The sequence below is a fragment of the Triticum dicoccoides genome, chromosome 3B, assembly GCF_002162155.2.
Source record: "Triticum dicoccoides isolate Atlit2015 ecotype Zavitan chromosome 3B, WEW_v2.0, whole genome shotgun sequence".
Lineage (NCBI taxonomy): Eukaryota > Viridiplantae > Streptophyta > Magnoliopsida > Poales > Poaceae > Triticum > Triticum dicoccoides.
Genome location: NC_041385.1, coordinates 376,239,946 through 376,251,212, shown reverse-complemented (window position 1 = coordinate 376,251,212; position 11,267 = coordinate 376,239,946). Strand labels below are relative to the sequence as shown.

At 43.4% G+C, this 11,267-nt stretch overlaps 1 protein-coding gene across 6 annotated transcripts; it reads right to left on the bottom strand.

Annotated features, from left to right (window-relative positions):
• Positions 1-3,574: 3,574 nt before the first annotated feature.
• On the bottom strand, positions 3,575-10,191 carry LOC119276103 (pentatricopeptide repeat-containing protein At1g10910, chloroplastic-like). Of its 6 annotated transcripts, none has more exons than XM_037557091.1 (12): positions 9,883-10,188; positions 9,654-9,738; positions 9,323-9,586; positions 8,906-9,208; positions 7,093-7,209; positions 6,908-7,007; positions 6,335-6,654; positions 5,936-6,112; positions 5,725-5,853; positions 5,019-5,407; positions 4,819-4,933; positions 3,575-3,901 (listed from the first exon to the last, which is right to left on the bottom strand). In XM_037557091.1, exons 1-10 carry the CDS (start codon positions 10,095-10,097, stop codon positions 5,183-5,185), a joined length of 1,935 nt encoding a protein of 644 aa, XP_037412988.1. In that variant the 5' UTR covers positions 10,098-10,188; the 3' UTR covers positions 3,575-3,901; positions 4,819-4,933; positions 5,019-5,182. The 6 variants fall into 6 exon arrangements, with proteins under 6 accessions (XP_037412988.1, XP_037412989.1, XP_037412987.1 ...); XM_037557092.1 differs by lacking the exon at positions 3,575-3,901 and adding an exon at positions 3,924-4,040; XM_037557090.1 differs by lacking the exon at positions 3,575-3,901 and having other exon boundaries at positions 4,408-4,933.
• Positions 10,192-11,267: the final 1,076 nt, after the last annotated feature.

Sequence of the window (11,267 nt, the reverse complement as noted above, 5' to 3'; positions counted from 1 at the left end):
CCTACTATTATTAGGGAGCTATTATAAATATTACAATAATTTGGAGTTTACCACAACACACTTGCATGTTAAATCCCTTAGCATGTTCTTCTTCTAGTTTTGACTCTCTAACCTTGCCAATAATTCTTTTACCACTTATCGAGGCTCTTTCTAAATGTTCAACATTTTTGGACACTTCAAAAACCTAGTCCTAGTTCAAACCCATTTGAATTTCAAATGAGTTTGAATTTAACTCCTGCAATCATGTCCACGCCATTTTTCTTGGAACAAGCGCATTTTTGCGAGTCCGGGAAAATTAACCCCATGCGCATATTCTTTCCCTAACCCTCTCTTTCTCTTTCTTCTCTCTAATTCTTTTCTGCTTAAGGGTAGAGAGAGAGAGCAGCCTTGCAGCCCAGCAGCCAAGTCGGAACACCAAATCCCTAGGCCGATGGCCTTAGCCCAGCCATGCCCTTGCTTAACCCTAGCCTCCCCTCTCAATCCCCTCATCTCTCTCTCGTCTCCCGTTCGAGCGCCGCCAGGGGAGAGCCCCACGCTCGAACCCCTGTCTCTCCTGCTCGATCCCCAACTTCCTCGATCCCCTCCTTCTTCCTCGCGCCGCCTTCCTTTCCTGCTGTTGCGCCGCCGGTCTCGACCTCCTCCCTCACACGACTCCTTCCCTGCCTCCACCGCGAGCCCACCATGGCGCTACTACCTCGGTGTAGCTGCCGCTATGCTTGTTGTCGCCTCCCCGCCATGGCCCCTCGCAAGCTCCCTCCGTCGCCATGCCTTGCCTGCTTCCTCCTGTCGGCCCTCTCTGCCTGCTGCCGATCTGCCATCTTCGTCCGCCTGCTGTGCTCCACTTCCTGGCCCGAGCTACATCCGTCGCTGCTTTTTCCCATTGACGTGAAGACTGCAGCTCCAACACCCGTGGACGCCAAGTTCCTCTACGACCCGTGTACGAGTACGGGGATCCGCCAAGTTCGACTACATGGACCGCCAAGTTCCTCTACCGATGACTCGAAATTCTACGATATGTGTACCACTACCGTCGCAAGAACCGAGACCGGCAAGTCCGAAGACCCCAAGTACCACGACTACCCTCAAGGACATTGGTTCCGTCAAGTTCGACTACAACGTGTGTACAATTACCGCTGCCATGATTTTCGATAAGACGCCGTGTACCTCTACTTCCACTACCGTCGCCGATGACCGATAGCACCACTAGTTCCCACTACGGCACGAGTACAACTACTTCCACTACGATCGCTGCGAGAACGTCTACTTCCTCTACATTGCACCAAACTCGTTCTGCCCGAAAACGCATGCTTCGAAGGTATAACTCGAGACGACCGCGATGAGATGCCCTTGCGTGTATGAGTTGTACCACATGTTTGCACCGTGCCCGTTTGTTTCGTGCACGTCCCTCTTTTGCCATGCCACCATCATGTGGGAACCCGGTATCCGGGATCACCCCACCATCCTTGCATGACACGCTCACGCCCACTTCCTTTTGCACCGGTATCTCCGTGAGCTTCCGGAACCGATATGTTGTCGTGACATCATTTTCGGATTCGTTGTTGTGGCACCCGTTTCGTTCCGCCATGGTGACCAAATGTTTCATATCTTGCTCATGTCAACATCTTCATAAAATTGCATAAAACTTGCATATGTCATCCGCATCATGATAACAACCTTTGAAATGTCTAAAATTGTTGTTTGCGTTAAATTGCTAAATGACATGGGGATTTTCCGGAATTGTTGTTTATTGTTTCCGGCCTCATTTAAACTTGCCTAAATAGTTAGTTTACTTATGTTTCACCTCTTGCCATGTTTAATAACATTTAATATTGTTGTGTACCTAAATGAGAGCAAACTAAATAACTGGAATGTGGTGTTTCATCAATATGCAACTCGTTGCATATTGAACTCCACTTAGCTTGTAGTTTTGTTTGTTGCACTTTGCCATGACATGCCTCATAAAACCGGACATGCATCATACTTGATTTTGTATCATGCCATGCTTATGTGATGGTTGTTTACCATGTTGTTTGCTTCTTTCCGGTTGCGCTTCTCCTTGATAGTTCCGGTAACGTTGCGATTGTGAGGATCCGTTTCGACTACGTTGGTTCGTCTACTTCATGGACTCGTTCTTCTTCCTATCGGGATTCAGGCAAGATGACCATTACTCTCAATATCACTTCTATCTTTGCTTGCTAGTTGCTTTGTTCTATCGCTATGCTGCGCTACCTATCACTTGTTTACCATGCATCCCATATTGCCATGTCAAGCCTCTAACCCACCTTTCCTAGCAAACCATTGTTTGGCTAAGTTAACGCTTTTGCTCAGCCCCTCTTATAGCGTTGCTAGTTGCAGGTGAAGTTGAAGATTGCTCCATGTTGGAACATGATTATGTTGGGATATCACAATATCTCTTATTTTTAATTAATGCATCTATATACTTGGTAAAGGGTGGAAGGCTCGGCCTTATGCCTGCTGTTTTGTTCCACTCTTGTCGTCTTAGTTTCCGTTATACCGGTGTTATGTTCCTTGATTTTGCATTCCTCACGCGGTTGGGTTTATGGGAACCCCTTGACAGTTCGCTTTGAATAAAACTCCTCCAGCAAGGCCCAACTTTGGTTTTACATTTGCCTAACAACCTATAGCATTGTCGAAATGTCTTATAACCGGGATTCTGAGACTGATCGGGTCTTTCCGGGAGAAGGGATATCCTTCGTTGATCGTGAGAGCTTGTGATGGGCTAAGTTGGGACACCCCTACAGGGTATAAACTTTCGAGAGCTGTGCCCGCGGTTATGTGGCAGATGGGAATTTGTTAATATCCTGGTTGTAGAGAACTTGGCACTTGACTTAATCAAAATGCATCAACCGCGTGTGTAGCCGTGATGGTCTCTTTTCGGCAGAGTCCCGGAAGTGAACACGGTTTGGGTATGATTGAACGTAAGTAGTTCAGGATCACTTCTTGATCATTTCTAGCTTCACGACCGTTGCGTAGTTTCTCATCTTACTCTTGTACTCGTATGTTAGTCACCATATTTGCTTAGCGCTTGCTGCAACTCCACCTCATTACCACATCCTACGCATAAGCTTAAATAGTCTTGATCTCGCGGGTTTTGAGATTGCTGAGTCCTCGTGACTCACAGATACTATCTCGCGGGTTTCCCGATGATCAGTAGTGGAGCCCAGTTGGGACGATCGGGTATCTAGCATTTGGGCTATCTTCTTTTCATTTTGATTTGTCCATAGTCGGACTATGTGTGTACTCTGGATGATGTATGAATTATATAATCTTTGTGTGAAGTGGCAATTGTAAGCCAACTCTATTTATCCCTTTCTTTATATGGGATTGTGTGAAGATGGCCCTTCTTGCGACAAAACCACAATGCGGTTATGTCTCTAAGTCGTGCCTCTACACGTGGGAGATATAGCCGCAACGTGGGTGTTACACATGTAGTACACATCCATATGTCAATGTGAAAAAAAAAAAATCAGTTTGTTTTAGTCACTGAATTTTTTAATATTCCAAAAAGAAAAAAAACAGCTCCATGGAGCCGAGCGCCAAAACGCTGCACTCAGACAAAATGTGGACGCATCTCCTGACATCCAAATCATCCACCGGCCAGAATTAAGCTTTGCCAAAACAGAAGAAGTTCGAACCTCCATAAAAAACAAGTCTTAATACAAGATTAGAATCTACTGAAGGGACCCTCTAAGAAACGGAATCTAGTGAATAGGCACAGTTTCATTTCACCTCCTGATGCCAGAATCCACAACAAAGTAAGCTGGCTTCTTGGAGTGTAGCAAAAGAAAAGAACACGCTATCCTCTTGTTTTACCAGCAAAATTATGAAATCTCCAACTTACTTTCCTTTACGATTTCGAGACCGAAATCACTTTCTCTATCTGCATTTACCATTTTAAAGGAATATAAAATCCATTAGCTAAATCCAAACTAAATAAAAATCTGAACACTGGCAGTATCTGCTCAGTACAACAGGGCAGATTTTCCCCATTATGCATCCATTTCATAGTCTCCATGCCTCTGTGGGTAAAGTCAAAACATCCAAAGCAACCCGTGTTATGACCGGCAATACTACAGCCCAGGCAGTTAGGGGCCTGGCCCAGTTATTTTATCGTTATTAGGGGCTTAGCCCAGTTATCGTATTCAGAGATTATATAAACTCATGTAAGGACTCGTTTGAAGTTAAGCAGAAGCAATCATATTTGCTCGGCTTTCTGAAGGGAGTCGGGAGACCTAACCCTAGCCGCCGCGTCCTGCTCCCTCCCTCTCTCTCGCACACGTGACGACGGCCGGCGACCTCGCCCAGCCCCTCGCCATCCTCCCTTCCATCCCTACAACCTAAGGGCAAGACCTGGTAGGATCCCGATCCTATCAACCTGCTATCCCCTAAGAAAAACAAGTAATTTTGCTGATGCATGGTACCACATGTTGCGATACATGTTTAGTTTTTAATCATAATAGATAAAAATAAATTGCGACTTCCTCTCAGTAATTAGTTGCCATGATTTCTCAAGTCAGATGCAACAAAAGAAGTTGCGAACTCCACAAGTCTTCTTCAGAACTGTCCTACGTAACACGTCTTACATTTACTGCCTCGAAAAACTCTGCCCTTTCCATGTTTCACTATGCTTTTACAGAAAAGCATGTGCAGCAACACCGCAAAAGATTAAAAATCTTCAGTTCAGCTTTCCAGAACTAGGCACTTGTTTCCAGCAAGAACATAATGCCAATCGCACAACCACCAAATTTGAGCAACTTGCACAGATGAAGCTGTCAAAAAATGTAACTATTAACTTACTTGCGTTTCTCTTAGCCATCCCAAGATCCAATATTAACATCACTGCAAGCCCGGTTGTCATCCTCAATCCCAGTTGCAGTTCTAGTGGGTGACCTCGCTGAATTGAATAGCCTGGCTAAAATAGACGTGAAGTCAAGCTCAGACATTGCACATAGATATAATAGATAAATTGAAACTATATGCAGACATGCACCGCATACCATAATCTGAAACTCAACAAGTTTTGCTTGTAGCCTGGAAACATGAGGATGATAACTTGTAACCTGACAGACCCTTGTGAATTTGGTATCGTCGATCATCAAAAAACTATCTCCAGAACATTATATGATGAATCTGAACAACTTCGATTTGATTAAATTTTGTGTTAATCAATGAGCTTATTTGTTATCCTTGAAGCTGCTTGCTGCTTTGAAAGGATTTCTGCTATCAGTTGTTTTTGGCCAAAGAGTTGTGCATTTTTCAAAAGCAAGTTCCTTGATGATGAGTCCACGGAATAGCCTTGACCAGTCATCCAGTCCAAGAGGCATAACAATAGTTGCTTCTTATCGGGCTTCTGGATGTATCGCTGAATTGCTCTACCAAAGGTTTCCTGCATGTGGAATGATCACATTCACCATTGGAAGATATATGTCAGATTTAAGAATATCAAGTGTATGTATATACAAAGCTGCAACGTTGAAATTTTAGTTAACTTCTATCATGTGATTTTTGGAGCATCCCCCTTGTCCTAGCCAGGTCTAAGATTTTACCAGTTTTCAGTTTCCAGCCATCCAGGGTTCAACTCCAAACTATACTTAGAAAGTACTCCCTCCGTCCCATAATGTAAGACGGTTTTTGACACTACACTAGTGTCAAAAAGTGTCTTATATTATGGGATGGAGGAAGTACCAAGTACAAAACAGTCACCTGGCTTATACGCCATCCTGAATGGTTTAGGGCTTTCATAACATCATTAATCAAATTTATGTTGCCAGAGATCATGAATTGTGTAGCAAATTTCTCCAAAGAGCGTGGAGATATCGACTCTCCATTGTCCTGTTAATTCAGCATTTTTTTTAGTGAATACACGCAAAATAAACAATAGAGATACCGGTAGTAAATGCCAAATGCATAATACCTTAATAACTATACAGGCATCCTTCAGAAGTCCTGCTGGAACTAAGATGCCTAAAACCTTCTCATGAAGAGATTTACAAACTGTTCTCTTACTATATCTCATCATATTATACACAGAAAACGCTTCAGAAGGAAAACCTGCTTCTCCTAGCTGCACCATTACCTCAGAACAAAGCTCCTGGACAAGGTTTATAGAAATTTTAGTTACTAACAGAATCGCAACAAATATGTGATGCCCCACACTCTGTTCTGCAAGCATGTCATAATTCCAATAGACCGAATTTACCAAGAATTTAACAATTGGCTTTATCCAGAATGTAGCTTAGTAAAGATATACTCCCTCTGTACATAAATATAAGACGCTTTAGAGACTTGTTCCAAGATAAAAGAACCAAAATACCTCATTCAGTTGATGGCCTTTCGTATGCATATCTACAATCGTCTTGTATGCTAGGTGATAGACCTTTGCCTCGCAGAAGTACCTTATTAAGGTATTAAATGTGATATCATCAGGTGATATATTCAACTCATCCATTTTCTTCAGCATTCTCATTACACTTTCCGTATCATATGTATTGCAGTAAGCACGAAGTGATGTGTTAAGCATAACAAGATCATATGTGGCATTCTGATCCTCAAATTCTTTTGCAAGCTTTTTTGCTTCTTCACGATAACCACCTCGATGTAATGCTGAAATCATGATACTAAATGCATAGCCATCTGCAGAAACCAGAGGATAAGGTCATCAGACAAGATCAAGAAGACACAAATAGTAATAGCACCCCACTAAGAGATACAGAGAGTCAGAGTCATGCAATCAAATGAATAAGTTATAAGAGGCAGACAAAAGAAAATCAAATGCTTAAAACTGACCAATACAGTTTACTAATCAGGATCCAGGAACTGCATTGTTGCATTTAGAATGAGAAACTGATAGAGGTACTTCAGTGGGAATTCTGGTTAAATATCGTACCAGACTTGACACCTTTTTCTTTCATTTCATTAAACACCATTGTTGCTTCCCATATCTTTCCTCCTTTGGCAAGTGCATCAATCAATATGCAATATGCCATCTGTACACAGCATGCAATAAAGCGTAATTACGGTCAATTTATAGAACCATACAAACTTAGATATGAGCAGTGTTGTGTGTGAGACCACATGTTTGACCTCATCCTGTGCAAAGCCTGACGCTTCCAATTCAGTTAGCAACTCCTTAGCCTTCTCAAACAGACCACCTTTAGAATATACCTTCAACAAAGTGGTCAGTATAACCTGCAAAGGAAATTTAATGAGAAGTTAGATTGACATCCGTAGCAGCACCATTTTCTTGAACATCCAAAGATAATTTCGAAATGTATAGAAGTTCAATTGCATGAGTACAGCATTCAACAGAGAATTAGATAGTAGGTACTCCCTCTGGTTCACAAAAATCTGTTATTTTGGACATAATTTTAACGTGTTTGGAACATAGGAATATAAAAAATCAGGAATGCTACTACAATGACAATACTGTAGCAGAGAAGTGATGCTATCATTACAGGAGCACAGGCTGCACATGCCTATTTCTTGGACCAAGCCCACGGCAAACAAGTTATATCACATGGTATCATTATCTCTCTTTGCCTCGGGCTTGCGCGCAAAAATGAGGTTGGACCCAATGTTTTAGTTCCTGTAAAATCAGAGGAATCCAATAGGGTTCCTCTGATCTGCTACAGTGTTCATCTGGGTAAATTCCTGTGAAGTAAATACCACTAGATCAACTCCTATGGATTGGCTGTTTCTACACTTCTCCTCTGGAAAAACTCCATTGCGAACGGGGCCTTAGTCAAACTTCAAATATTTGACTAACAATATCCTTTTAAGCATTGACATTGGATACTTGGAATGACATGTGTGGTCTTGCCTCAGTACTTCCGTAGTATCATAATCCATTGGGTTTTATGAATATAAATTAGTGGTCACAGTTACATTTTGCAGACCGTGTCACGTACAAAATAACAGCATTTTGTGGAAGGGATTGGTCGTAGAGAGGCTATATTATACTCCCTCCGTCCCATAATGTAAGACGTTTTTTGACACTACACTAGAGTCAAAAAACGTCTTACATTATGGGACGGAGGGAGTAGAAGATACATGAACACTAGTGCCCTCACTTTTAACCGAAGCCATCAAACTAGAAACCTATTCAAAAGATCATATGGAAAGCAGCAACAGAACATTTCAGCACCTAGACAGAGGCCCTGTTTGGTTCGGCTGTGGATTTCTAAAAGCAGCTGTGAAAAATCTACTGTGAAAAAACAGCTGTGGAAAATCTGATGTGAAAAAGATGTAGGTCATTTGGCAAACCGGTTGATACAGCTTTTTCAGATTTTGGCCCGCAGCGGAATCAGATTTTGGAAAGCACGTCCTGGGCTGCTTCTCCTTTTGGTTCAGATTTTGGCAGCGGATTTCTGGAATCGGATTCTGCTGGGTTCGCCCTTTGGTTCAGATTCTGCTACGCGGCAACGGAATCCGTTGATAAAAGCTGAACCAAACAGGGCCAGAGTATGCCCAAGTAATTCAAGAATAGGCATTGCAAAAGCAGTGTCAGTTATGTATTTGTTATCGCGCGGATGGAGAAACACTATTCACCTATATGCTACATGATGGAAGTTGTAAGTTAGAATATAGTTGCACAAGATACCTTAACAAAGGAACATAAATGATGCAGCTGAAAAACCCAAGTTGCATAGAAGTTTAAAGCACCATGAACATGACCTCTGAAAGCTACACCCTCAAGTGTCACCTAGAATTCTCAATATCGACGCAAACCAATTGTCGAACTTGTCATAGGGATGTGTCATGTCTATTGAAAAACGGACTCAACACCGCAAGCTTAGAAATGAGACTGACAGGATCACGGACTTCAGCAGATAAGAAAGCATAGATCATAAAACGATTTAATAAGGGACAAGCAAAGAAAATAGACCTTATTTGGTGTTAAACCAGAAGACCTCAAATCTTTCATCAACAGCTCAGCTTTTTCATAATAAGAATTTACTGAATACGCGTTCAACAGGGAACTGTAGTGAAACAGATTAGGATTATGGCCTTCATCCTTCAGTTTCTTGAAGTATGCCTCAGCTTCCTCGCAGTAGTTATGAGATGCACATATTGCCAAGAGGGTACCATATATTACACTATCCATCTGAAGACCGCGTGAGTTGAGCTCATTGATCAACTCCATTGCCTTAGCGTAGCCGTGCTTCAACTTCATGCACCCTGACAGCAGCTGGAGGGTGGATAGGAAAAAAGAATGCAAAAGCTATTCATCCAAGCGAAAAGAGGTTGTGTGAAGCCTAAAACAAATGCTAGTATGGAAAGATGGGGGTTCAATGTCCCATACAGTACTGTAGGTGAAGAGATCAGATGATAGACCTCCTCGTATCATCTCATCATAAAGCTTGAAGGTGCTGTCGGACCTCCCGTTCTTCACCAAGCACCCGAGAAGAGAATTACAAACAGAAACATTGACTCTGGTCGACTGGTCCTGAATGGAACCGTACACTTGCAGAGCTTTCGCAGCATTACGGCTCAACCCCAGGTACTTGAAATAGCTGCTGTAAGACGCAATGTTGAGCATGTCATGCTCCTGCATCCACCCGAAGACCTGAAACAAAGTTGAGAATGACTCGTGTCTACTGACACTGGCATAATTCACGGTCGCCGATAACTACCTTAGAAAGTACATCCCATCGCCTGATTTCTCCATAGTGGCGCAAGATTATGTTGCAGTCCTGTGGCTGCAACACATCCTCGAGCCTGTAGCAGAGTTTGCAGGGTTTAGATTCAACTCTGATTAGCAGTACGCAAGTGGGATAATCCAAAGGCTACAGCAGCTGAGCTTACTGTGGGCTGTGAGGAATCACTACAAGGACAGGAAACGAACGCTGCCGGTATGTGTACCTGGTTAGGGCGGCGACGGGGTCGGGGGCGGCCTTGACCTCAGCGACGGCGTTGCGCCGGGGGGACGGCCGCTGGGCTTTGGGGACTTTACGTGCTTCCAGTGCCTGATTGGCGGCGCGGACGAAAGGGATGCTCCTCGTGCGGGAGCAGGACGCCGCAGCCGCTGGCGGGGAGAGGAAGCGGGAGGTGGCGAGCGGCAAGGACGCGGCTTCCATCTCGCCTGGGTCCGAGCGAGCCGAGCGGAGTGTCGTCTCGTTCGCCGGAGAACGGGAGGGTGGGGATGTGTCCGTCTACAACAATATCGTCTGAATTTCTCCATGGGCTCCATTCCTGGCGTGAACACTTTCGGCCCAGGAGTTTCAGTGGAATACAACTCTGAACGATGCCATCTCCGCAGGCCTGGCTACACCTAAAAAAAGGCTATCTCAGAAATCGACTTAGAGCAACTCTAGCAGACCCTGCATCCCGCCGGCCCGCAAAACGCGTTTGCAGTTCGCGCAAAACAGCTTTTACGAGCTGGCTCGGGTTGGCACAGATGCAGACCCCCCAAATGGATCAGTAAAAAAAAATATTCGCGAAATATATTCTTTTACGGGTCGGCTTTGCGGGATCTGCTCTTTGTGCTGCTGCATCCCGCATATCATCAGCCCGCAAATATCAAATACAACATAATTCAACAATCGAAAACAAACTGAATTATTTCAATCAAACATAATATAATAATCATCTGCATTACAAATAATTATTCAAATAACCGTAGCAAACTTAAATAGTGCAATACAAAATTTGTCATGAATACAAATACAAATGAATACAAAAATAAGTCATTGTCCAGCCCTTTGCCAATGGTGCTCAATGAGATCTTCCTGAAGTTGAAAGTGGGTGTCTGCATTTTCAATCTCCTTGTATGTCTGAAGAAAAGCTCTAATGCGTTTGGGTCTCTAGCTGGTTTGACACGGCTCCCCACATTGTCGTAAAAAATTTTTAAGTTCAGTCCTCTCTCATCTTCAAGAATCATATTGTGCAGGATAACACAGCATGTCATGATATTCTTCAAGGTTTTCTTATCCCAAAAACAAGCAGGACCACGGACAATGGCAAACCTAGATTGCAAAACACTGAATGCTCTTTCAATGTCTTTTCAGGCTGCCTCTTGCACCCTTGCAAATTCACATTGTTTTTTTGTTTTGGGTTCTTTGATGCTCTTGACAAATGTGCACCAAGGAGGATATATACCATCTGCAAGATAGTACCCCTTTGTGTATTCATGCCCATTGATAGTGTAGTTGCAAGCAGCAGCATCACCACTAGCAAGCCTAGCAAACAAATGAGACCGTTGCAACACATTGATATCATTGAGAGTGTCCGGCATACCAAAAAAGCAA

What these genes read in the sequence shown, in the direction of transcription:
- LOC119276103 (XM_037557091.1), bottom strand. Translation starts at nt 10,097, where the DNA reads ATGGAAGCCGCGTCCTTGCCGCTCGCCACCTCCCGCTTCCTCTCCCCG. An exon ending in ATCTCTTCACCTACAGTACT is followed by an intron (nt 9,209 to 9,322) that starts GTATGGGACATT and finishes TCCACCCTCCAG; the next exon opens with CTGCTGTCAGGGTGCATGAA. An exon ending in CAGGATGGCGTATAAGCCAG is followed by an intron (nt 5,408 to 5,724) that starts GTGACTGTTTTG and finishes TTCCACATGCAG; the next exon opens with GAAACCTTTGGTAGAGCAAT.